This window comes from Lolium perenne, chromosome 5, assembly GCF_019359855.2.
Source record: "Lolium perenne isolate Kyuss_39 chromosome 5, Kyuss_2.0, whole genome shotgun sequence".
Lineage (NCBI taxonomy): Eukaryota > Viridiplantae > Streptophyta > Magnoliopsida > Poales > Poaceae > Lolium > Lolium perenne.
In genome coordinates, this window is record NC_067248.2 from 49,158,919 (window position 1) to 49,185,901 (window position 26,983).

The 26,983-nt window shown below is 46.8% G+C and overlaps 2 protein-coding genes and 1 non-coding gene across 4 annotated transcripts; 2 read left to right on the forward strand and 1 right to left on the reverse strand.

Annotated features, from left to right (window-relative positions):
• Nucleotides 1-864: 864 nt before the first annotated feature.
• On the reverse strand, nucleotides 865-3,081 carry LOC127303314 (uncharacterized). Its single transcript, XM_051334059.2, has 7 exons — nucleotides 2,251-3,081; nucleotides 2,068-2,139; nucleotides 1,854-1,973; nucleotides 1,558-1,656; nucleotides 1,393-1,452; nucleotides 1,203-1,297; nucleotides 865-1,115 (listed from the first exon to the last, which is right to left on the reverse strand). Exons 1-7 carry the CDS (start codon nucleotides 3,079-3,081, stop codon nucleotides 1,034-1,036), a joined length of 1,359 nt encoding a protein of 452 aa, XP_051190019.1. The 3' UTR covers nucleotides 865-1,033.
• Nucleotides 3,082-8,863: 5,782 nt separating this feature from the next.
• LOC127299117 (diacylglycerol kinase 1) lies at nucleotides 8,864-12,682 on the forward strand. Of its 2 annotated transcripts, none has more exons than XR_007850337.2 (7): nucleotides 8,864-9,991; nucleotides 10,379-10,745; nucleotides 10,824-10,900; nucleotides 11,360-11,479; nucleotides 11,790-11,954; nucleotides 12,044-12,177; nucleotides 12,251-12,383. XR_007850337.2 is itself a non-coding variant. In XM_051329024.2 (7 exons), exons 1-7 carry the CDS (start codon nucleotides 8,864-8,866, stop codon nucleotides 12,398-12,400), a joined length of 2,145 nt encoding a protein of 714 aa, XP_051184984.1. In that variant the 3' UTR covers nucleotides 12,401-12,682. The 2 variants fall into 2 exon arrangements, 1 of the variants encoding a protein (XP_051184984.1); XM_051329024.2 differs by having other exon boundaries at nucleotides 12,040-12,177; nucleotides 12,251-12,682.
• A 269-nt stretch (nucleotides 12,683-12,951) lies between these two features.
• Nucleotides 12,952-13,024, forward strand: TRNAK-CUU (transfer RNA lysine (anticodon CUU)). The gene has a single exon. It is a non-coding gene; the product is annotated as a tRNA-Lys (tRNA).
• Nucleotides 13,025-26,983: the final 13,959 nt, after the last annotated feature.

The following is a 26,983-nucleotide window of genomic DNA, read 5'->3' on the forward strand; positions in this document are numbered from 1 at the left end:
AGCTATTGAAACTAAACTACATGTTTTTTAAAGTGAATCATAGGAATACAAATTTTGTAGGCCTATAAATTTTATTTTGAATTTATTTAAATAAAGAGAGCATTGGAGCACGGGAGCCAAAGGGCTTTTCGGTGGTCTATGTCACAATGGATCTTGAATCCCAGTCTTTTGCCTTATTTCAAAACAAACAAACAAACAAACAAACAAACAAACAAACAAACAAACAAAAAATCTTGAATCTCATTTGTATGTAATGTACCATGCGCTTAAACATTTTAAGTAATAAAGCCTTATTATCGAAAAAATTTAATATACCACGCCACCCTTCAGACTGCAGTAATAGCCAAATTGCAGCTCGTTGAATCCGGTAAAGTAAAACTGGTGAGGGTGAGTCATGTTACTCCTCGGATCATTGACTGTACATACATGTTGGAAATTGGAAGAGTTCTCCCTCCAAAAATGGACAGGGCAATAAACCGCTTCAGCAAACTCTGCATGTGTGCCGCGTCAGTCTCGGCCGGGTTCTTGTTACTTCTATCTCCTCAGGGTAACATGGTTAAGTTTTTGCGTTATAATCAGAACCCATGTGGAAGGAACCTGCTTTCGCATCATCGCATGTCACAAACGAAGCGTAGGTGAGCAACAAGATGAATACGTTTATCCACCTTCAAAAGCAGTAGACATGCCAATTGGCGAAAAGTTGACGCAAGTTATCCACTAATAAAGTGGATGAGATCATGCAGTAATCAGAGCTTCAAAATAATGCTCATGTTCAGACAGCTTACACCAAAATGCCCAGCTAGCTCCTCAAACGGAGAGATGTTTGATACAACTACAGAGTACAGACTACTGCAAAAGCTTGTTCTGTGTGTGTGTCCTTTCCTTTTTTTGTCAGAAAGCCATTAGCCAAGCAGCGATCTGCCCAATGGCGGCGACATTTGCTAGTACAATTCTCTCAGTGACTAAGTCTTCTTGTGCGTAGCGTAATGGCCAATGGAAGAAGAAGATGAATCTTTGATCTGACCGGAGGCAGCTATGACCGAGTCTTGGGACTGTGCCTCGTCGGCCTAGTGTGGAACCTTGGCTCCCTGGGAACAGTCTGGGGCTTCACTGACCTGCACATTCCAACCAGCCACAGTTCATGCATTGTCATACAAACTTAAGTATGATCAGAGTAAGTAAGGCCATAAAGATTTTGTTACCTTTTGGGCATAAATGGCCTTGAGAAGTCCGGCATCGGGATCGCCCTCGGCACCTGCTCCTTCCTTAGCTGTTTGATCTCAATTTCTTCATCCATCTGCACAAACAAAAAAAAAAATGCAGGCCACGTATCAGTCAATTCTTGCATCTGGATTCATTCATGCGGTGGCATAGACTTCTCGGATCAATTACCTTCTGCTGCCTCTCCCTCTCCAGCTCCACCTTCTCCAGGAAGATGTTACGCTCAGTGATCTGCGGGATCGAAGAACAGCCGTTGCATTTGCATAGACTCTTTCAGCAACTTGTCAAGGCCAGAATTGCGATGCAATGTATAATGTGCTACTACTGCTTACTCACCTGATGATCAAACCTGGCGCGACCCACTGCACGAACGGCGCTATGAAGCACGACATCGAATGGTTCAGTGGGCTCTTTCGTTGGCGGTTTCGCCAGGTTCTACACCCCAAAAAAATTCATACTTATAACAATTTTCAACCTGAACAAACTTGCAAATCTCGGCAACAAGAAAGCATATGGTCGTATAGTGAACTGTTCTGAAGAACATAATTTTGTTCAGTTAACCTTCGTTTGTGATATCATGCCCATTGTTCTAGCAAAATAACAATGAACGGAATGGTTCATGGTTCACGTACCTCCGGTTCATCGGTGGTCCATGGAAGACCTTGCGCGAGCGGGTTGCGCAGCCTCTCCTCCTCCAGCAGCATCCTCCTCATCCTCTCCACAAGATTTCCTTCCTTCATCTTTCCTCTTTGCTGAACAGGAGAACATGAGAAGATCATCCTCTGAACATACTGAAACTGAACATGCACAAGATAAATGGACATTTATGTTTGTTGGTGTGGATACCTCGGTCCTGAGATTGAAGGGATGCTGCCTCGTGACCTTCCTGCTCCAGCTCCTCTCCGAGGACCCGATGCTCTGCGATCCGCCGCGCCAACAACATCAACACACAAATTCACCAAAAACAAATCATGTCTGACAATAGTTCTGAATTTCACCAAATTTGGAGATTCCGAAAACGCAGCTTACGTTGCATCTCCTGAACTGCCGCTCGTCCCGCGCGCCGCCGCCGCTCCTGCCGCGGCGGGGGAGGTCGGCGACGCAGAAGGACACCTCGGACGAGGACGACGCGACGGAGGGGTACGACGCCATGTCCATCTCCTCGGCCTTCCGCGGCGACGACGACGCCGAGGCCGCCCTCTTCATCATCACCCTCCTCCTCGGCCCCGCCGCCTCGTGGGTGCCGTCGCGGGACAGGGACAGGAGCCGCTCGAACGTGTCCACCAGGTACCTGACGCGGCCCTCGCCGGGCTCCGGGAGGCCCGCCATGGCCTCCTCGAGCGTCGCGCCCCACGCCGCCGCCTTCCGCGGCTCCTCCGCCGCCGCGGCGGCGCCGGCGTCGCAGGGCGACGAGAGCCTCGCCCGCACCTTCTTGCCGCACGGCTCCTCGGAGAAGTCCCACAGCGGCGCGCGCGGCGCCTCGTAGGGCGCCGCCGCAGAGGACTTCCTGCGCGAGGAGGCGGAATCGGGCCTCTTCCTGCTCGGCGTCCTCGGCACCGCCGGCTTCCTGGCAGCGGGCGTCGCGGCGCACCTCTTGCTCTTCAGGACCGCGGGCTTGGCGCCGACGGGGAAGGCGGGCTTCGCGGCCGCCGCCGCCGCCGCCTCGCCGGAGAACTTCCTGAACCGGCGGAGGCACTGCTCGAACGACGCCGTCCCGTCGGACGGCTCGACGTTCTCCGACCCCGGCGTAGTAGCGGTCGGCGGCGGCATGACCCGCCTCCTCGCCGCCGACAGCGACGCCACCGCCGCGAACGGCCGCCGCGCCCTGGGCCTCCTCGCCGCCACCGCCGGCGTAACCATCGTATCCGATCCCAGCAGCAACGATCAATGCGGACGGCGGTTGCTGGCGATTAATGTGGAAGAGTTCGATTCGAAATCGCGGGCGGACGGATCGAAAACGAAGCGAGATTTATAGGAGGAAGAAGGATCAAGAAGTGCAGCAGCAGCGAGCGTAACGTTGCCGCCGCCGCCTGCGCGGCGCCAGCTTCGGGGGCAACGGCTAGTGGCGGTTTCGGATCACCTGCGGGCTCGCTGGGCCGTTGGATGCGGGAGGAGACGGCATCGCAGCCGTCGATCGGCTGGACGTTATAGCAGTAATTAATTGTTTTTATTTGAGCGTAATTAATTTGTATGCTCGAATATTTTTCTTTGGCACGATGTGTTTGAGATGATGAAACGGTAAAATTTGTTTGAGCGGGTGAATCCTTGGTACTTATCGCCCGGTGTGTTTTTTATGGGGTGTGATCGTTGCCGATCTGTTCATGATGATTTTGTTGGTTCCTTGCGATCGGCCGGCTAATACACCGGGATTTGTACGAGGAGATGCATGCAGGGTGAATTTGTTTTGAGCGCTCGCTTGGTACTTATCGCCGAATGTGGTTTTAACGGCTCTGTCAATTCGCCTAGCCTGTTCATGGCTTTGTTCCATTGCGATTGCCGATTGGCAGTAGCCAAAACTTCAAGATGATTGTTTTTTCCTTGGCAGAAAGTGTGGCAGGAGATGGTGAATAAATTTACTCTCTCCTTTCACTTTTTTTTGCGACGTACTCTCTCCTTTCACTAAGATATAACTTGCTAGTGAATAGTGGAAGTTTTGCTAAGAGCATCCACCCAAGGATGAAGATTTAATTTCATATTTTTACAGGTGTTTTGTAATGCTGAGTTTTGCTTGATGAATTTGGTGGCATCTTCGGAAAAGAAAGGAGGGTGTGCTAGGTTTATAGCTTACTAGATCTTGATGACGCGCGTTGTTGAGTTCGTCTGGTAGAGCTATAGAATGTTACGAATTGACAGAAAAATATATTTAGATTTTCACTAAAATGTTTGAGAGAAGTCCAATTTATCCCCCCTAAACTTGTTTTAAAGTTCAGCTTACAACCCTGAATTTTACTTTGGTTCAACTTTCAACCATGAATTCCAAAAATGGTTCAGAATCACCCCTTGCATTGTCTTAAGCCGGGTTTTCTTGTCACGTAATGTATTGTATTGGTAAAATAGTGCGTACATGTATTCTATGTCTTAACTCTTCATCTTCAACTCTATGCTTCATCTTCAACTCTTCACCTGTCGGAATAAAAATGCCTCCCCCGCGGCTCGCTGCGCTGCGTGGTGGTTGCCCCGTGCTAGCGGAAGGCTGGGCACGACAGGTGATGTAGAGGGCAGACACCGGGTGTTATTGTTTGATGGAGGCACCCATCTGTGGTCGACATGGCCTCGTTCCAGGGAGGAAGACGATCATGATGAGGCATGAGGTGATCATGCGATATGGAGAGAGAGGAAGTACATGTACCGTCTATGTTGTATGTTGATGAGTTGGCATAGTATATAGGGAGAAAACCGCTAACTAGCAAGAAAAACCAGTTCAAAACTTGTAAAAAAAAAGTAGAAGGTTCAATTCCGAACGGTTTATAGAATTCAGGGTTGAAGACTGAACCAAAATAAAGTTCAGGGTTGTAATCTGAACTTTGAGACGAGTTTAGGGGGGTAAATTGGACTTCTCTCAAAATGTTTGATCATTTTGAAGTTGAGGTTACCTTTTTATTATTGTTTGTTGGTTGAATCATTTTAAAGTTAATTAATAATTCATAGAGGATTTATTACTAGATATAAATTTGGTCCATCTTAGATTTAGTCAACCTTATATTCATAACCGCTAATGGCAGCATAATAATTTTAACATAAATTTATTAGAGAATCAATGTAAGTTGGTAAACTCAATTCTTTATTAGAGCAAAGTATTGAATCTAGTTTAGTACAGATATAGAGAGGACATGTTCTTTATTATCTAAAGGGGGTTCTCTCCATAAGTTTCATCACGACTACACTCTCTAATATTTTTCCTTCCATCAAATCAAGTAATTACCCAAGCTAATCAATTCAGTTTGAGGATAGCTTCCATGGTATTTAGGAAAAGTAACATGTTTAGCTCTGCATATCTTTGACAACTTCCTGCAACAACCCTCCTTGTCATCACATTAGTCGCTACTACAACAACTTTTTAGCACCCATTGCTACAACGTTAGAGGATCTCCGCATCAATGGTGTGCACCCATTTGCATGCATGGGTTGTGCACGCCGCACCGCCTGCCGATTCCCCTCCCTCGTTGGGCTTTGGTGCGGTTTTGGACGAATTCACCATAGGAGGCCAATTTGACCACCAAAGTAGCATCCTCTAGGGACAACTATCCCAATGCAAAAGCTAATGGTGATCCTTGTGAGAGAGCTCCCTCTTGTCTCAATTACAATGTCCCTAAATTTACGACCACTCACCTTATGCAACTCGTAAAAGCATTAATTTATAAAGAAAAAAATAGTTATAAGACTAATAATTGGTAAAGAAGTGTATTTTCTTTAGATAACAGGAGTGAGCCTAACTTTATATAGAAAACATAGTTTTTGTTACAGGGATCCTAGTTTTTACAAGAAAACGCATTGATTGAAAGTTGGAAACAAGATTCCACCAACCACAACCTCGCACAATGAAATGCTTAGAAAAGCAACACCTTCTCTTTAACAGCAAGAGCCCCCAAGGCAAACACCAAACAAAAAACTAGATATTTAAGTGCAACACGGCGCAACTACCACTGGTGGCTTCTTGTTCCCCGCAGTGGCTTCATCTTGTCTTGGTATTCCTATAACATCCAATTAAAGAAGTCCCTCGTCTTCTCCTCCCAAAGTGGCCTTGACGTGGGCATAACTTATTAGGCACCCACTGTTACCATACATGGTGTCATCCATCTAAAGGCCCATGAAGCCCAAAGAGCATTGGCAGCCAAAGCTCAGGAACCTGGTGTGCGACACAAGAACTAACCCATATAAGGGTATCATAACATGTAAGCGATCTGAAGTTGACCTGGCCTCCTTTATAAGGACTTGGAGGGATCGATGGGGAGGACAATCCCGCGATAAGAAATCTAGAGTACACCATAGCCATCACAACGACACTGTAACCCTAATCAGCATCAATCAAGAACAGACAAGCAACATATAGAGTTACAGTGTCGTTTATACATTGTTTATACATTGCCCTGAAGCTGGATAAATCGTGTCCCTCTTGTTGTGATTGTTTATACATTGTCGAATCCACTCGCTCGTCTTCGCTCCTAAAACCCAAGTCCATAACTCATGGGCATTGTTGTGGTACCCCCACGTCAGCCCTCCATGACTGTAGAAAAGATATAATTTGGAATACAACATTTGACGGGTGCTTGATGATCTTAGCATAAACAATGAGCTTCTTGCCAATGGTCCAAAAAGACTACATCATAGCTACAGCTCACATCCATATAAGTTGAAATTTTGATCATAGTGAGCCAAGGAATATCAAATGGAGGACAAAGCCAGGGAAACCACAAACCAAACAACAATAGCAAAAGGGTAATGAAAAACCAAATGAAGTGACTCTAGCTCACCACACAAGGGGCACTTGGCAGAAGTGTGGCTGGGGCTGATAAGAATTTGCTCCCTCGTTGGCAATCGACTATGAATCACTTAGCAAAGGACAGTCTTAATTTCTGTAGGAATTATGAGTTTTCCAAATCTTCTTAAGCTGAGGATTAGAGATACCTCAAAGTTCAACCACACGGTACATGGATTTTGCAGTATATTTTTATTTCTTTTGAAGAGCTCATATTACAATGTGCCTATGATCGGATATAGAAAACACCATTTCCTCTGTACCAAAGGATCTTTGGAACCCAATGTCCCACACATGGCTCGCAATGTCATAATTCTCAGTTATTGAAGCAGCAGGGTGGCATGCTGCATCAACGAAAGAAGGGTACTCATTTAGAAACAAGAACATTACCAACCCAAACATTAAAAACAAAAAACGTGGTCCTTCAACCATTCCCAGTACCAGTAGTGTGAAATGCTTCCTAGATGAACCAATGTTTTATCTTGAGGCCATTCAATAATTGAGAACCTTTGTTCTCGTTTATAGAAAAGTACTTCCTCCGTTTCGTGATATAAGATGTATAGTTTTTTGAGAAAAATATCCAAAATATAATGTCTATTGCATCGCACAACCTGCGTGGATTTTTTTTAGGATTTGATTGTGTTTCCTTATTTTTAAAAACTGCTCTATCTTCTCATGTCAATATATACCTCGATTTACTGGCTAGACACAATCGGCCAGGGGCGGCTCGTCGGCGGAACGTGACACCGGGTTTCCTTCAGAGTGTTATGTTTGAAAAGTTTAAAATCAGTATTATATGAAAAATTAACGAAAAAAATGTATTACTATTAAAAAGATTCGCCAAAAGCCAAGCATCGCCCACCTACATCGCACTTCGGCGTGTCCCACCAACAAAGCAGCGAAACCTTCCGCATCGTCACGAAGCGTCTCGGCCAGGGCGCCTCCGCCCCACTGCCAAGGCGGGCCCAACCGACCGTCCAAACCAGACCGCTAAACTAATCAACCGACACTAATCACACTCCGACGCGAAAGCGAGCCCGCTCAGCACCAGATCCCGCCCGTCCGTCACCCCACCAACGGCCCAGATCGCGCTTAGTCGACGTGGCCCAAGACACCTGACGCCACAAACCGGCGCATTTAATTAAGCGCGAGATCTTTCTTAACACCGTGTTATGTTATGACAACCAGGCTCCTGCGGCTTTCGCCCCTTTCCGCAGCATCATCGAACCGGCGGAGGGGAAAAGCGGGGGCGGAGGAGATGCTGGAATCGGAATCGCGGAGGAGCCGCACCGACGCAATGTGAGCCGGGAGGCGCCGTGGAAGAAGAGGAAGGCGCGATCCCGACGAGCCGCCCGCCCGCCCGCCGCCGATCCCCGCAAGCGCGAGGTATCTCTCTCCCGCTGCAGTTTCTGCCGCACCCTAATTTTTTTTTTCTGTGGGAGTACGGGAACATTTCGGGAGTTTCGTGGCGGGGGGAGGGTTGGGGAATTATTAGGGTTCCGGCGAGGCTTGGCTGAGGAGGCGCTCCTAGTCTGTCTCTAGGGCCATCAGCGTTTCGTTGTCCGTGGTTGTGTGTGCGCGCCTGCCTGCCTGCGTGTGCAGGGAGGGATGATGGACTTCCTAGGGTTGGTGTGGGGTGGGGCGCGTCGATTGGGCGAGTTCTTAACGCTAGGCAGGATCATGTAGCTACCTATTATGCAGTATTAGTGTAGAGTTTCGATGGGTGTGTCCTCAAGCAGATTCTACCAAGCTAGCTATCAGGAAGCACAATTCGCTGAAACAAAACAGTCTGTCGAAACAATCATGGTTCTGTATGTATATGGGTTTGCTTTCAGAGCCTGAGCAGTAATTTTCGGCGTTTCCACTGGGCTAGGGACAGGGTAGGAGATACCAATACCGTGGTCCATACCCGCATCACATTTTCTGCAGCACATACAAAATGACACTGGCAGTAACAATAACAAGTGGAGTCACAGGCCCACATATCTCAGATACATTGATTGAATTGCTAGATAACTGCTTCATAGTGATATTGCCACATAATCTAGTTATATTTGCACGTTTGCTATACGCTGGCCGAAAAACCTGCTAACTGCGACCTACAACCACCAGTTTCCATCCCAATGTATCCATCCTAATCAACTGCCACGTCACCACATTGCAGGGATGTACAAGATGCCGCATCCCAGCTGGGCCGACATCTCGGAGTACATGGCAGAGTACTGGTCCGCCATAGTCGCCACGGTCATCTTCGCGCTGGTCAGCGGCGTGACAATCTACTACACCATCAACCAGCTGAACAAGAACATCAGCCTGAGCCTGATGAAAGCCATCCGGGCGAGGGCGAAGAAGTACAAGAAGCTGAAGGACAAGGTCCCCGCCGCGTCCCACATCTGGAGGAAGGAGCCCGGCTCCCGCAGCAAAGGCCTGAAGTGCTGCGTGTGCCTCAAGTCCGTTTCGCCGCCGCAGTATCTGGGGGGAACCATCCACCAGTGCGACATCTGCGGCGCCACCGCGCATCCTAGCTGCTCGGGAAACGCGCACAAGGACTGCAAGTGCGTGTCTATGGTTGGGCTTGACCACGTCATTCACCAGTGGGCCGTTCAGTGGATCGACACGGCGGACCGCTCTGAGGAGGACTCCTTCTGTTGCTACTGCGATGAGTCTTGCAGCGGAGCCTTTCTCGCGGGGTCTCCGATTTGGTACTGCATGTGGTGTCAGAGGCTGGTGCATGTTGATTGCCACAACAACTTGGCTAAGGAAACTGGTGATGTCTGTGACTTGGGCCCGTTGAAGCGGCTGATATTATCGCCTCTCTGTGTCAAGGAGCTTCATAGGACTGGTGCAGCAGGACTTTTCAGTACCATCACAAGCGGGGCTAATGAATTGGCTTCTACTGTCCGGGAGACGATCAGAATTCGTAGTAAAAGGTACAAGAAGGGCATTACTTCTTCTGGGGAGAGCTCCGGTGCTGCTGAGCCGCCATCTGACACTGAAGGAGACTCACAAGGAGCAAGCACTCCCGCTAAGAGGGATGATCATGCCAATGGTAAACTTGATGAAGTACATCAGAGCTCTGAATCAGAAAAGGATGAACAGTTTATAGCGGATAAAGCCACTAGCAGGCCAAATGTCCAACCTGAGAATTCCCATGCCCAGAATAATCAAAAATATCAAATTGTGGACGTTCCTTCTGATTCTAGGCCATTGCTAGTGTTTGTTAACAAGAGAAGTGGTGCCCAGAGTGGTGAATCACTGAGACAACGCCTGCAGATCCTTCTTAATCCTTTGCAGGTTCGTGTAGCAAATTCTAGTTGCTTTTAACCCTTTTGCCAGCTTTAAATTATGTGGAACTCTTGCTTCATTTGCTCTCATCTATGCTGCTTATGTGATTTCTTTCTAGCATATTGTTTATTATCTTTTTATAACTTCTGCATTTCTCTTAAGGGTGTAAGCTTTGCGCCATAACATAAATAATTCTGTCCCAGCTTTATTCTTTCAAAACTTTATGCTGCATATCACTGTCTGTATTGTTTCAAGTTCCTTACTTAGAATCCAATTAATGCTCCACCTTTCAGTTTGTAATCATTTCAATCTTATTAATTACACCTATTTATTTATAATAAAACACGAGTTCACATTTTTTGTGGTATTAACTCTCTTTTGTGGTGCTTCCATTAGGTGTTTGAGTTGGGCAAGGATCAAGGACCAGAAGTTGGTTTGGCTTTATTTCAGAAGGTGCCTCACTTCAAAATTCTTGTTTGTGGTGGTGATGGCACTGCTGGTTGGGTTTTGGATGCCATTGAGAAACAAAAGTTTGAAGCACCTCCTCCTGTAGCCATCCTTCCAGCTGGTACTGGCAATGATCTTGCGAGAGTTTTATCCTGGGGTGGTGGTCTCGGTGCTGTTGAAAAACGGGGAGGTTTATTCTCAGTTTTGAAAGATGTCGAGCATTCTGCAGTTACTGTTCTTGACAGATGGAAGATCACTATAAAGGATAATGAAGGAAAGCTTATGTCTTCACCAAAATTTATGAACAACTACTTTGGTATGTCTATCCATGTCCTTCTTACCTTACATCCTTGCATTGTAAGATACCTTAGTAGTTAATGCTGATACTTTTCAGGGGTTGGCTGTGATGCAAAGGTTGCTCTAGATATCCATAACCTGAGGGAGGAAAATCCTGAACGATTTTATAGCCAGGTAAATCTCCCGCTTGCTCCCACCCTGTTATGTGCACAATTGCACATGTTGGAAGCCTTTCTTCCTTAAATGTTCCAAGTAAACGTGCCGGTGTTCAGCACGGAACCGGACATGTGGAAAGTGGAAATGTTACATCATGATCAAAATTTTCTTCCAGAAGTAATCAAATGACTAGTCATTTACAATGAAATAAACATGTATATTTCCAACTTCCCTTTGTAACAGTTTATGCTATACAAAACTACATTGATCGTCTTTTGTCATGCAAATGTACATGTTTTAAAGTGTTGAATTTCTTTTAGTCTATACTGGTATACAATTTCATGTTTTTGTATAAATCGCAAGATAAGAGCTGCTGTTATTCTGTTTATCAAAACGTTTTAGATTGTTATGAAATAGTTAATTCATCCAGCTACTAATAATTCTTTGTCACACTAATATGATACAATTTCTCTGTAGTTCATGAATAAAGTGCTTTACGCAAAAGAAGGTGCAAAGAATATGATGGATAACATGTTCTATTATTTTCCATGGGAAGTCAAGCTTGAGATAGATGGATCCAACATTGATATTCCTCAGGTAAAAGTGGATTGCATTTGCTTACCTGCCCTCTTTTACGTGTCTTTATGAGCACACAGCCTTGCACTGGGGTATCTGTAGCACAAAATACACAAGAACCCCAAGTGTACACAGTAACAGTGAACGTGATTTGTTAAGATTGTTACTGCTGTTTGATTCTTCACTTCCTTAAAATCAATTTAGCATATCTGGTATCCCATTTGGATGTATTGTAGAAGCATTTCCTGGTTAGGCGATGCGCACCATGTACCAAGTGCATTGAAAGAAAAAGATTAGACTATGTCCTGTTCCTTAATTTCTCCCGTTGCAGGACGCTGAAGGTATCCTTGTTGCAAACATACGGAGCTACATGGGAGGGGTTGACCTATGGAAGAACGAAGATAGTGTCTCTGACACTTTCCAACCTCAATGCATGCATGACAAGATGCTGGAAGTAGTTAGCTTCACAGGAATGCTGCATCTTGGAAGGCTGCAGGTAGGGAAGAAGAATTCTTGTTTTAGGCTCCATGTTCTTGTAATATATGTTCAGTATGGCGTGTGTATTGATAATCTTGCTCTAGGTAGGGCTTTCTCGCGCACAAAGGTTAGCTCAAGGACATCATATAAAGATTGAGATCACCACTACGATGCCCATCCAAGTTGATGGAGAGCCATGGTCTCAGGAGCCATGCACCATAGAAGTTTCTCATCACGCGCAGGTTCGTCTCTCCTCGTTTACTTATTGAAATGCTTTCTCCCTCCCCTGCTTATGCATATGTTTCTCTTCTGAAGGCCTTCATGTTGAAGAGAGTCTCCGAAGAACCTATAAGCCACGCTGCTTCAATAATGGCTGACATCCTGGAAAACGCCGAGAACAGTGGTACCATCTCAGCATCGCAGAAGAGTGCTCTGCTTCAGGAGATAGCGTCTAGGCTTTTGTAGGAAGCTCTGCGCAACACGGTCGTCGAAATCTGTAGTTTGCCCTAGAACATTTAACCGCCTGGTCCCATTTGTACATACAGTCATGGCTTCCTTCTAGGATCGCCTTGTGTATAATTCTGTAAAATTTTGTAGGAGCACTACCAGAAAACTGCTGTTGTTACTGGTCAGCCTAGTTTTTGGTGTTTCTGGGAAATGTTTTCTCAGTCAGTTGTTTGGCTTGTTAGGTGAGGATGCTGATTCGCTGTGATGTTATGTGCGCAGTGCTAATATGAGTCGAGTGCTTACACGAATTATTACTCGCCTTTTTCAACAGCCTGCACAAGCTTTTCAGCAGGTGTTTCAGCTGTTCTCTCTGGCTCTTCCTTAGTTCCTTGTGTTGCTCGGACTCGAGCACGATGTGATCGGACTTTTGTAAGTTGACGAAAATCAAGAATAAAAAAAAAAGATACCGGGAGCAAGACATGGAGTCATGGAGATGGATATCTTGTTCTCCTTGTTTGGTCTTAAAGTGAGCTAAGTTATAATAACTGTATACAAAATATTTACATGTAGCCCGTCTAGCTCAGTTGGTAGAGCGCAAGGCTCTTAACCTTGTGGTCGTGGGTTCGAGCCCCACGGTGGGCGATCAAGAAATACTTTTTGTTGACTAGTTTGCTCGTCCTCTCTCCCCCCCCCCCCCCCCCTTCTCGCCAATACGGTATGCCGTATGCGAATGTCCAGGTACGCCATATAGCTACGTCCTCATTGATTTTGGTAGCGGCTTGCCATATGCCATGGGTTGACTGCCTAACGTCTGCTGGATCTAGTGTAATTCCTCACCCATATGAACAAATGTTATTTCTAATCAATAACCATTGATATATTTATGTGTTTCATGTCTAGTTTGTGTTACTAACTATTCTATCTTTGATCTAAAAAAAACTATTCTATCTTTTTATGACGACAAATTTTTAAAATTGTACTTGTGATCATTTATGATTGCAAGCATTTTCAATGTATTAGTTGATACTTAATTTGTGCAGTTCTGCGGGATATCACTTTTCCCTTAAGCAGCTTTTGCTTGTAGAATAAAGGTGAACATATATAAAAAGGAAATATTGGCATATGGGTAAACACTTCTATTGACTGCTAATTCTGATATTTAATTATTTAAACCGAACAAATACGTCTTACTCATGCTGAGAAATATCCACGTTGCGAAGATGTGCATAACATGTGCGAAAAAGAGAAGGGAAAACAACGATCTACTAGAATCAATGGTTTGCGGATCGTTAGTAATATGTGAGATATTTCTCACAATATCATTTGGGGGTGGCGGTGGGGGACAAATGCCCCCCTACGTGAACGCTGAGACACCGATGCCTAACATAATGATACGTCTCCAACGTATCGATAATTTCTTATGTTCCATGCTACTTTATTGATGATACGTACATGTTTTATGCACATTATATGTCATATTTATGCATTTTCTGGAACTAACCTATTAACAAGATGCCGAAGAGCCAGTTGCTGTTTTCTGCTGTTTTTGGTTTCAGAAATCCTAGTAAAGAAATATTCTCGGAATTGGACGAAACTTTCGCCCAGGGTCCTATTTTTGCACGAAGCTTCCAGAAGACCGAAGACCTAACGAAGTGGGGCCACGAGGCGGCCAGGAGGGTGGCCGGCGCGGCCCGTGCCCCGGCCGCGCCGACCTACCCCCGGGCCCCTCGTGTGGCCCCCGCGTTGACCCTCCGCCTACTTAAAGCTTCGTCGCGAAACCCCAAGCATCGAGAGCCACGATACGGAAAACCTTACAGAGACGCCGCCGCCGCGAATCCCATCTCGGGGATTCGAGATCGCCTCCGGCACCCTGCCGGAGAGGGGATTCATCTCCCGGAGGACTCTACACCGCCATGGTCGCCTCCGGAGTGATGAGTGAGTAGTCCACCCCTGGACCATGGGTCCATAGCAGTAGCTAGATGGTCGTCTTCTCCTTGTTGTGCTTCATTGTTGGATCTTGTGAGCTGCCTAACATGATCAAGATCATCTATCTGTAATACTGTTGGCGTCAGAAACCCACCGGCGGGCAGTGACTGGCCAACACGGTAGAGCCGGGAATGACTAGGGCTGCGGCTGGCCCCAGTCCCTCAGAGCGACGGCCCGCAAAGCCTCCTGGTCGCGCGCCGATGCTGGGTCGCAAGGGCGTGCCACCTGACCTATACCTGGTCAGGAAGGTGTGGATGATGCCTCGCTTAGTTTCCTGCAGGGCACACACGTACACGTTAAATACGAGCCTCGATCGGCTCTCAGGTTGTCCTGTGAATCGGCTCAAAGAGCCGATCCACCCACGGTTCGTCCAAGGTGGCCGAATATGTGGTGGTCCTGCTTGATCATGGTAGAGCTAATGAGATCCACGACGATGTGGGGTTTTCACCGCATAATCGGATCATCCTACTCTAGGTTGGGCCTCGCGCTCACGCACGGTGATCGTAAGCTTGCCCTAGACGAGGCCTAAAAACCAACACAAGGTTGATCCTCGGAACATCCCGTCTAGGGCTCGCAAACGACACCCTACGTGCCGCTGGATCCTCCACCCCTTTGTAAGGCCTAACTATTGCAGATATTAAACTAATCCTTGTAGAACAAGGAGCGATCGTAACGGATCAGATCTACTAAACTATGATCAAGCGGGGCGCCGCCCCTGCACCCATGATGAGGCACAAGGACGGCTAGATGCGCAAGGGTTGCACTACGAAAGCATGCAGCATGAAGAACAATGCTAACCCTAACACATCTATGATAACTACGTTGCTCGCCATCAAAAGCGCTTCAGTACGAGCAACGCATGAACAACGTAGGCAGGCTTATGCTGCCTAGATCGCAAGATGCGATCTAGGCAGCATGATGCTTACCGGTAGAAACCCTCGAGACGAAGGAGTTGGCGATGCGCCGAGATTTGTTTGTGGTTGAACGTTGGTTGTTGTTTATTCCATAAACCCTAGGTACATATTTATAGTCCAAGGGACTTTCTAATGTGGGCGTGCACTAAACCGTGCACGAGACAAACTCTAATTTCTAAACTAAGATACACGGGCTAGCTAGCCCAAACTTGGTAAATAAGGCCGATTCACACATCTCTTCTATACGTATATCTTCAAGTCCATCTTGATCGCGGCCCACCTCTGGCTTGGTCAAATTCTGGTGATAACACATGCCCCCCTGGTTTTGGAAATGACATTTCCAAAATCATTACGCTTTCTTCCGCCGGGTCATGTCGTGGCAGAACCGTCGCAGTTTCCTTCATGATGACGTCTTGCCTCCACGCCTTCTCTGCACGATTTGATGGTTCGGGCACCACGTCCTCGTGATTTGATGGTTCTAGCACCACGTCCTTGGAAACTGCTTGGGCATTAAACTCCCATTATATCCCCTTTATTTAACCACTCCGCACAGTTTATTCCTGCATCTCCCTCGCATCAGCCCCAAAAGCCCTCCTGCGCCATCATGTCCTCTTCTTCCTCGGCCTCATCGGGCTCTCCCATCGAGTACTCCTCTTCCCGCGAGCCGACGCCGGAATGGAAACCGGAGGAAGCTCACGCGGCCAACATTCGCCGCGCCATCGAGGTCGGGGATGAGCCAAGCCACGACTTCTCCACCTGGTCAGAGGACGACCGCCCCCGACCGACGGGGAAAACGACCTCTCCTTCCTTACCAGGGAGGAGGCGGTGGAGGAAAGCGACGACGACCACCTTCCCTGGGACGGGGCCCCCTCCTCCGAAGAGGAGAGGCCGGAAGAGGAGGAAGAAGATGACAGCTCCTCCGACGAGCCGCCGGCCAAGCGCCACTGCCCCTGGCCCGGCAATCTCAGCGATTTTGACAGCGACGACGACGACGCTGATGAAGAAGACGAGGACAACGAAGGTCCCGCCGGCGGTCGCTACAGCAGCGATGACGAGCCGGCTGGGAGCAGCGCCGACGACGGCGATGATGGCGACGACGACGAAGGCAGCAACGGCCCCTAGATAGGACCTCAGCTTAGGGCCATCAGTAGTAGACGGGCAATGTAGCCCCTAGGATCTTCTTTTGAGAGCAATCAGCTCTTCATGTAAGAACTCTAGTTAATCAATGGAGAATTTCCCCAACTCGATCCTGTCGTCCCTTTTATGATAATTTAGCCGATTGCCCTTTATACCCTGCTTGCCGATTGCCAAACTGTTCGCCCCTTAAGGAGCCGATGGCAACGCATCAGACTCTCATGACAAACTCAAGGCAGATCCATTCCCGTCTGCAATAACTCACCCCCTCTTGACGAGTTACGGTGCAGAGCAAGCCGATTTTAACTAAATCGGCTTCATAACACAAGGAATCCTTAAGGGGCGAGCTGCCCCCCGAGCCTCTGCTCAGGCGAGGACAAAAGCAGACCAGCTGATTGAGCCACCATCGGTTTCCTAACTGTATCACTGTGTTAGGCTCAAGGAGCCAGCCTCTGGCAGATTCTGGAAGGGTCAGCAGTTTCCTTGAACCGAGGATCCAACTCGCTGTCTCAATTAGTTCACCATCTTGGGCGAGCTGATGCAGCTTCTGGTGCAAATAGCTCGGCTCGAATGATTCGGTTTATCAAGATCATCGGCTGTTCTCATGACCCTAGACTGATCCGCAAGCTCGCGCCAAACACTGCCGATTTGGTGATGGATGCTCCGTGAGACTCACCAGACCCCTTGAGCCGTCGGCCGAGCGTCGGCTTTGCCCCATGAGACCTCAAAAAAGATTATGAGCCCTACTAGCTAATCCAGCGGGCTGGCCATCTGGTTCCGGTAGGTGCCCATAACAAAGCCCCATGCGTGTCACTCAATTGGCTTGTACGTAGACACTGATGTTTCTGGTGACAACAGCATCATCCTTCAGGCAAGCTGAAATGCAGGGCTAGCCGACTGGGAAAAAATCGGCTTCCTATAATGAAGGACCCTTCAGGGTCAACTGTCTCCCTGAGCTTCTTCCGTTCAAGTCCTGCGTATTTGACAGGCTGATGCAGCCCTTGGCGAAGATGTTTCCTGACGTTTTCCCCCCTTCTGTCGTGACATGCCGTAGCCGATCGCCTCATCATTGACTATTCTCCTGGTTCCAGAAGAGACATATCGCCCGCGGGCTGCGACCCGACACTGTCGACACCATGATCCGCTTGGGGCATCAATCATTCTATTGAGAAGAGCCCTCAGTGGAGTCTTGCTGCCCGACGGCCGTGCATCGGCTGTGCGCAAAAATTTTGATTTTGATGTCTTCGATTTTTTGTTTTATTAGCCGATCGATTCACGAATCGGCTCCCCTGGGTACATCCTTTGTGGCTTTGTACCCTCTCCATGTATATGCCCCCCGAGCCGAATCCTTCACGTGACTGAAGATATCGGCTTTCCAGCCAGTTCAAGATTTTCTCGCCACTCACCCATGCGAAATAGCATATCAGTACACAAGGGTGGTGCGAGTAATCGTAGCCGATCGCTGGAATCGTCTCACCTTGCAGTGGTCAATCTGACTATTCACAGAATGTTGAGATTTCGGAAATCTATGGAAACGCGCCACTGGCCATCCTTCTTCTCCACAGGTATTACATTGGAGATCCTTTCAGCGTGCTTGCATGGCCTGATGAACCTGGCGTCCAACAACTTCTTGATCTCTTTCTTGACTTTCTTAATCCCTTCTGGCCCGTCAGCCGATGTAAACCCATACCCCAGCTTTCCGTCGCCTTCTAGGTCAACGCTTGCCATCACTTTGGGCCGATCGTGTGGATCGGCCTCCTTTTCGCCTTTCTCGCGGGAGAGACTGCTCCCGGGCTCATCCTCGTGATGGTGATCTTCGAGCTTTGCTCCGTCGACATCGGATGAGCCATCTCGCTCGCGACTTAAGCAGTTGCTGAGATTGACCATGTTAACCTCCGGAGCGGGCTGCGTGTCGACTTTCCTGGCGAACCGGTCGAAGAGTAACCGGCCTTGTTCTATTGCCACCTGAATCTGTCCACGCAAGGCTTCGCAGTCGTTGGTGGCATGGGTGAACGTGTCGTGCCATTTGCAGTATGGTTGGCCGGTAATCTCTTGTAACGTGGGGATCCTATGGCCGTCGGGTAACTTCAGCTGTTTTTCCTTTAGGAGCCAATCAAAAATTTGCTCCGTTTTGCTCAAGTTGAAGTCGAATTCCTTTGCTGGTCCTGGCCGCTTTGCCCCCTTGCAGGACTCGGGTTTTACTCCCCGGGTCCACTCAACATCGGTAAACTCCTGATCTCTTGCTGGGCCTTCATCTTCGTCCTTCTCGATCAGGGTGACGCGCCTGCACTTGTCCTGGTACGATTCTGGATGGCACTGTTCATATGTTATCCCTTCCTGGGCCACGTCTGTGTCTACCGATGCGTCTGCATCGGCATGAATTGATGCCTGTGCATCGGCTTCAGCCTGTTTGAGGCGCCACACCTTCTTCGGTGGGCGCGCCCTTGTCTCCACCATTCGTTGGATTTTCGCGGCCAGATCGGGCCGCGATATCCTCAACATGCAGAAGTATCGCGCCTCGGCCTCTTCCAGACTTCGCGGCCGCTGCACCCGGCGCTCCCGAGACTGGCTGGGTCCATCAGGGCACCGCCTTAGTTGGCGGTACCTGTCTTCTTCTCTACCCGACTCGTCGAAGTCTTCTTCTTGAGACGACTCAGTCCGTTTGCTCTGAGGCGGGAGAGGTCCTAGACGTCTGAACACTGCAACTCGGTTCGTCCTTCCCCTTTGTTGTGTGCACCTTGGGCAGTTACCGATTGTTGGTAATCGGCTCATTCCTGAATCCCAGCAGTATCTGAAGAAGGGACAATTCCAGTGCTCGTCCATGTTGTATTGCTCTTCTGACCTCCCCCTGGCGCGCCGTTCGCACCCGTCGTTGTTCCGACGATACCTCCCGCCTGCATCAGACCGACGAGCTCTTTGATCGCCTCCGCCGTAGCGGTGGCGTCGGTCGTATGGCTGATCGTATTGGCTGAGGAGATGCACGGATGGTGAGCGTGGATACCGCATGCTTCTCACCTCCTCCTTGGCCAGGTACCGTTTATTGTCGTCTTGGGGCCGGTCTCGCGGACCGGCTCCCTCCTTCTCTCTGCCACGAGCGTGGCTGCTCTCCGCTTTATCCGTGCCATGGCGAATCACGAACCCTGCCATATTGGCATCGAACGAGAACCCTGGTTCCCTTATGGAGTGGCTGAGGTCGACCGTATCGTCGCCAGGCAAGGGACGTGTGCCTCCGTCGAGCCTGATGCCGTGTGAACGGGTCCTCCCATAGGAGCCGATGGGCTCGGGTCCGATGACCACCTTGGCCTTGTCATGCTTCTTCGTGGGCTCGCCAGTGAGCTCCTCGTATGTGACCGGAGTTTCTTCCGCCATCCCTGATGTGGATGGCGAGGCGGTTGTCGCTGAAGATGAGTCGTTGAAGATTTGTCCCACCGGGCGTGCCAGAATGTGTTGGCGTCAGAAACCCACCGGCGGGCAGTGACTGGCCAACACGGTAGAGCCGGGAATGACTAGGGCTGCGGCTGGCCCCAGTCCCTCAGAGCGACGGCCCGCAAAGCCTCCTGGTCGCGCGCCGATGCTGGGTCGCAAGGGCGTGCCACCTGACCTATACCTGGTCAGGAAGGTGTGGATGATGCCTCGCTTAGTTTCCTGCAGGGCACACACGTACACGTTAAATACGAGCCTCGATCGGCTCTCAGGTTGTCCTGTGAATCGGCTCAAAGAGCCGATCCACCCACGGTTCGTCCAAGGTGGCCGAATATGTGGTGGTCCTGCTTGATCATGGTAGAGCTAATGAGATCCACGACGATGTGGGGTTTTCACCGCATAATCGGATCATCCTACTCTAGGTTGGGCCTCGCGCTCACGCACGGTGATCGTAAGCTTGCCCTAGACGAGGCCTAAAAACCAACACAAGGTTGATCCTCGGAACATCCCGTCTAGGGCTCGCAAACGACACCCTACGTGCCGCTGGATCCTCCACCCCTTTGTAAGGCCTAACTATTGCAGATATTAAACTAATCCTTGTAGAACAAGGAGCGATCGTAACGGATCAGATCTACTAAACTATGATCAAGCGGGGCGCCGCCCCTGCACCCATGATGAGGCACAAGGACGGCTAGATGCGCAAGGGTTGCACTACGAAAGCATGCAGCATGAAGAACAATGCTAACCCTAACACATCTATGATAACTACGTTGCTCGCCATCAAAAGCGCTTCAGTACGAGCAACGCATGAACAACGTAGGCAGGCTTATGCTGCCTAGATCGCAAGATGCGATCTAGGCAGCATGATGCTTACCGGTAGAAACCCTCGAGACGAAGGAGTTGGCGATGCGCCGAGATTTGTTTGTGGTTGAACGTTGGTTGTTGTTTATTCCATAAACCCTAGGTACATATTTATAGTCCAAGGGACTTTCTAATGTGGGCGTGCACTAAACCGTGCACGAGACAAACTCTAATTTCTAAACTAAGATACACGGGCTAGCTAGCCCAAACTTGGTAAATAAGGCCGATTCACACATCTCTTCTATACGTATATCTTCAAGTCCATCTTGATCGCGGCCCACCTCTGGCTTGGTCAAATTCTGGTGATAACAAATACTATATGTTGTGTTTGTCGGGATCCGATGGATAGAGAGTACTATGATTATGGTGATTATCAATCTATTGTTTATGTGTTGTTTATGATCTTGCATGCTCTCCGTTATTAGTAGAGGCTCTGGCCAAGTTTTTGCTCTTAACTCCAAGAGGGGGTATTTATGCTCGATAGTGGGTTCATGCCTTCATTGAATCTGGGATCGTGACAGTAGGTTCTAAGGTTGTGATGTGCTGTTGCCACTAGGGATAAAACATTGATGCTATGTCTAAGGATGTAGTTGTTGATTACATTACGCACCATACTTAATGCAATTGTCTGTTGCTTTGCAACTTAATACTGGAGGGGGTTCGGACGATAACCTGAAGGTGGACTTTTTAGGCATAGATGCAGTTGGATGGCGGTCTATGTACTTTGTCGTAATGCCCGGATTAAATCTCACTATATTTACCATGTCATGTATATGCATTGTTATGCCTTTCTCTATTTGTCAATTGCCCGACTGTAATTTGTTCACCCAACATGCTTTATCTTATGGGAGAGACACCTCTAGTGAACTGTGGACCCCGGTCCTATTCTTTACATAGCATACAATCTACTGCAATTGTGTTTTACTATTTTCTTTGCAAACATCTTCCACTCGATACGTTTAATCCTTTGTTACAGCAAGCCGGTGAGATTGACAACCTCACTGTTTCGTTGGGACAAAGTACTTGGGTTGTGTCGTGCAGGTTCCGCGTTGGCGCCGGAATCCCTGGTGTTGCGCCGCATCACATTTCACGACCATCAACCTTCAACGTGCTTCTTGGCTCCTACTGGTTCGATTAAACCTTGGTTTCTTTCTGAGGGAAAACTTGCTACTGTGCGCATCATACCTTCCTCTTGGGGTTCCCAACGAACGTGTGAGTTACACGCCATCAAGCTCTTTTTCTGGCGCCGTTGCCGGGGAGATCAAGACACGCTGCAAGGGGAGTCTCCACTTCTCAATCTCTTTACTTTGTTTTTGTCTTGCTTTATTTTATTTACTACTTTGTTTGCTGCATTAAACCAAAATACAAAAAAATTAGTTGCTAGTTTTACTTTATTTACTGTCTTGCTCTCTATATCAAAAACACAAAAAAAAATTAGTTACTCGCATTTATTTTATTATCATGACTAGTCCTGTAGTTGTTACTTTATCACCTGAGGAATCGATCTTTACCTTTAAACAAGGGGGTGAGGAGAGTTTTGAGAAAGCTTGGTCTAGAATTTTTGATTCATATAGTAGAACTGAACCTAAAATGCCTCTAAGTTTGCTTCTTAGTAACTTTTATTTTGGTCTTACTCTTCGTTATAGATACGCCCTAGATGCTGTAGTAGGAGGAGATTTCCTCCATTGTGATGGAGATCAAGCTTTTAATGCCATAAAAAAATTAGTCACATCATCTGGCTCTGCTAGTAACTTTGATTTATCTCTAGCTAGCATTCTTGATAGATTAAACACTCTTGAAACAAATATGTCTTGTTTAAAAGAAGGGTACAACCATATTCGCGAATTTTATGATTATGTTCCACTAAGCTTTGAACCTTCAATGTGGGTGCCTACTATAAAAGCTACCATTTGTGATGAAATTTTTTATGCCCGCTGTGATATTATGTCTGAATTCTGCCTTATGCCTAAAAGCATTTATGAATCTTTGCCACTTTGGGAACTTACTGAAGGAGGAGAAGGAATAACTCTTACTGATAATTCTGTTATAATTCCTAAGGGAGTAGCTGAAGGTGTTTTCACAACCTTTCTTGGAAGAACGGTATCCACTGATTATCTTGTCATTGAATGTGTAGGGACAGGACAAATTACGTTTGGAAGATCCCTGTTGAAACTCATGGGAGCAATCATAGATACGGGGAAGGGCACTCTAAATTTTACCTCTTCACCAGGATGCGGTCATGTATTCCCTAAACCAAAAAGTAAGAAGAGTAGGCTCAAAGCCTCTGGTAAGAACGGCAATGCTCCATCTCCTGATAATACTTGATTTGCACTTTCTGCGCCTAGCTGAAAGGCGTTAAAGAAAAGCGCTTATGGGAGACAACCCATGTTTTTACCTACAGCAATTTTTTGTTTTGTTGAGTCTTGGAAGTTGTTTACTACTGTAGCAACCTCTCCTTATCATGTTTTTGTGCCAAGTAAAGTTTCTATGTCAAAGTTGATGTTATATTTGGGATCGCTGCGCAGAAACAGCATTGCTGTCTGTCACGAATCTGGGCACAATTCTCTGTAGAAAATTCGAAAAAATCTGCCAATTTACGAGCGTGATCCTCAGATATGTACGCAACTTTCATTAGTTTTGAGTTTTTCCATTTGAGCAAGTGTGGTGCCATTTCTTAATTCGTCTTTACGGACTGTTCTGTTTTTGACAGATTCTGCCTTTTATTTCGCATTGCCTCTTTTGCTATGTTGGAATTATTTCTTTGATCCATTAATGTCCAGTAGCATTATGCAATGTCCAGAAGTGAAAATAATGATTGTGTCACCTCTGAATGAGTGAATTATTAATGATGCACTAACCCTCTAATGAGTTTGCTTGAAGTTTGGTGTGAAGGAAGTTTTCAAGGGTCAAGAGAGGAGAATGATATACTATGATCAAGAGGAGTGAAAGCTCTAAGCTTGGGGATGCCCCCGTGGTTCACCCCTGCATATTTTAAGAAGACTCAAGCGTCTAAGCTTGGGGATGCCCAAGGCATCCCCTTCTTCATCGACAACATCATCAGGTTCCTCCCCTGAAACTATATTTTTATTCAATCACATCTTTTGTTCTTTACTTGGAGCGTCGGTTTGTTTTCGTTTTTGTTTTTGTTTGAATAAGATGGATCCTAGCATTCACTTTGTGGGAGAGAGACACGCTCCGCTGTTGCATATGGACACATGTGTCCTTAGGCTTTACTCATAATGTTCAAGGCGAAGTTTCTTCTTCGTTAATTTGTTATATGGTTGGAATTGGAAAATGCTACAAGTAGTAATTCTAAAATGTCTTGGATAATGTGATACTTGGCAATTGTTGTGCTCATGTTTAAGCTCTTGCATCATATGCTTTGCACCCATTAATGAAGAAATACATAGAGCTTGCTAAAATTTGATTTGCATATTTGGTTTCTCTAAGGTCTAGATAATATCTAGTATTGAGTTTTGAACAACAAGGAAGACAGTGTAGAGTCTTATAATGTTTACAATATGTCTTTTATGTGAGTTTTGCTGCACTTGTTCATCCTTGAGTTTTCTTCAAATAACCTTGCTAGCCTAAACCCTGTATCGAGAGGGAATACTTCTCATGCATCCAAAATCCTTGAGCCAACTACTATGCCATTTGTGTCCACCATACCTACCTACTACATGGTATTTCTCCGCCATTCCAAAGTAAATTGCTTGAGTGCTACCTTTAAAATTCCATCATTCACCTTTGCAATATATAGCTCATGGGACAAAATAGCCTTAAAAACTATCGTAGTATTGAATATGTACTTATGCACTTTATATTTTATTAAGTTGCCTGTTGTGCGATAACCATGCTTCTGGGGAACGCCATCAACTATTGTTGAATATCATGTGAGTTGCTATGCATGTCCATCTTGTCTGAAGGTCTATCATTTTAGTGGTTGGAGCATGCAAAATTGTTAGAGAAGAACATTGGGCCGCTAACTAAAGCCATGAACCATGGTTGAAGTTTCAGTTTTGGACATATATCCTCAATCTCATATGAGAATAATAACTTTGCTACATGCTTATGCATTTAAGAGGAGTCCATTATCTGTTGTCCATGTTGTCCCGGTATGGATGTCTAAGTTGAGAATAATCAAAAGCGAGAAATCCGAAATGCGAGCATTCTCCTTAGACCTTTGTACAGGCGGCATGGAGGTACCCCTTTGTGACACTTGGTTGAAACATGGCATGCGAAGACCCGGTAGTCCAAGCTAAGTAGGACGAGGTGCGGGCACTATTAGTATACTATGCATGAGGCTTGCAACTTCTAAGATATAATTTTCATAACTCATATGCTTTATTACTACCGTTGACAAAATTGTTTCATGTTTTCAAAATAAAAGCTCTAGCACAAATACAGCAATCGATGCTTTCCTCTTTGAAGGACCTTTCTTTTACTTTTATTGTTGAGTCAGTTTACCTATCTCCTTCCACCTTAAGAAGCAAACACTTGTGTGAACTGTGCATTGATTCCTACATACTTGCATATTGCACTTATTATACTACTTTATGTTGACAATATCCATGAGATATACATGTTATAAGTTGAAAGCAACCGCTGAAACTTAATCTTCTTATGTGTTGCTTCAACACCTTTACTTTGATTTATTGCTTTATGAGTTAACTCTTATGCAAGACTTATTGATGCTTGTCTTGAAGTACTATTCATGAAAAGTCTTTGCTTTACGATTCAGTTGTTTACTCATGTCATTACCTTTGCTTTGATCGCTGCATTCATTACATATGTTTACAAATAGTATGATCAAGATTATGATGGCATGTCACTTCAGAAATTATCTTTGTTATCGTTTTACCTGCTCGGGACGAGCAGAACTAAGCTTGGGGATGCTGATACGTCTCCAACGTATCGATAATTTCTTATGTTCCATGCTACTTTATTGATGATACGTACATGTTTTATGCACATTATATGTCATATTTATGCATTTTCTGGAACTAACCTATTAACAAGATGCCGAAGAGCCAGTTGCTGTTTTCTGCTGTTTTTGGTTTCAGAAATCCTAGTAAAGAAATATTCTCGGAATTGGACGAAAATTTCGCCCAGGGTCCTATTTTTGCACGAAGCTTCCAGAAGACCGAAGACCTAACGAAGTGGGGCCACGAGGCGGCCAGGAGGGTGGCCGGCGCGGCCCAGGCCCTGGCCGCGCCGACCTACCCCCTGGGCCCCTCGTGTGGCCCCCCGCGTTGACCCTCCGCCTACTTAAAGCTTCCGTCGCGAAACCCCCAGTACCGAGAGCCACGATACGGAAAACCTTACAGAGACGCCGCCGCCGCGAATCCCATCTCGGGGGATTCAGGAGATCGCCTCCGGCACCCTGCCGGAGAGGGGATTCATCTCCCGGAGGACTCTACACCGCCATGGTCGCCTCCGGAGTGATGAGTGAGTAGTCCACCCCTGGACCATGGGTCCATAGCAGTAGCTAGATGGTCGTCTTCTCCTTGTTGTGCTTCATTGTTGGATCTTGTGAGCTGCCTAACATGATCAAGATCATCTATCTGTAATACTATATGTTGTGTTTGTCGGGATCCGATGGATAGAGAGTACTATGATTATGGTGATTATCAATCTATTGTTTATGTGTTGTTTATGATCTTGCATGCTCTCCGTTATTAGTAGAGGCTCTGGCCAAGTTTTTGCTCTTAACTCCAAGAGGGGGTATTTATGCTCGATAGTGGGTTCATGCCTTCATTGAATCTGGGATCGTGACAGTAGGTTCTAAGGTTGTGATGTGCTGTTGCCACTAGGGATAAAACATTGATGCTATGTCTAAGGATGTAGTTGTTGATTACATTACGCACCATACTTAATGCAATTGTCTGTTGCTTTGCAACTTAATACTGGAGGGGGTTCGGACGATAACCTGAAGGTGGACTTTTTAGGCATAGATGCAGTTGGATGACGGTCTATGTACTTTGTCGTAATGCCCGGATTAAATCTCACTATATTTACCATGTCATGTATATGCATTGTTATGCCTTTCTCTATTTGTCAATTGCCCGACTGTAATTTGTTCACCCAACATGCTTTATCTTATGGGAGAGACACCTCTAGTGAACTGTGGACCCCGGTCCTATTCTTTACATAGCATACAATCTACTGCAATTGTGTTTTACTATTTTCTTTGCAAACATCTTCCACTCGATACGTTTAATCCTTTGTTACAGCAAGCCGGTGAGATTGACAACCTCACTGTTTCGTTGGGACAAAGTACTTG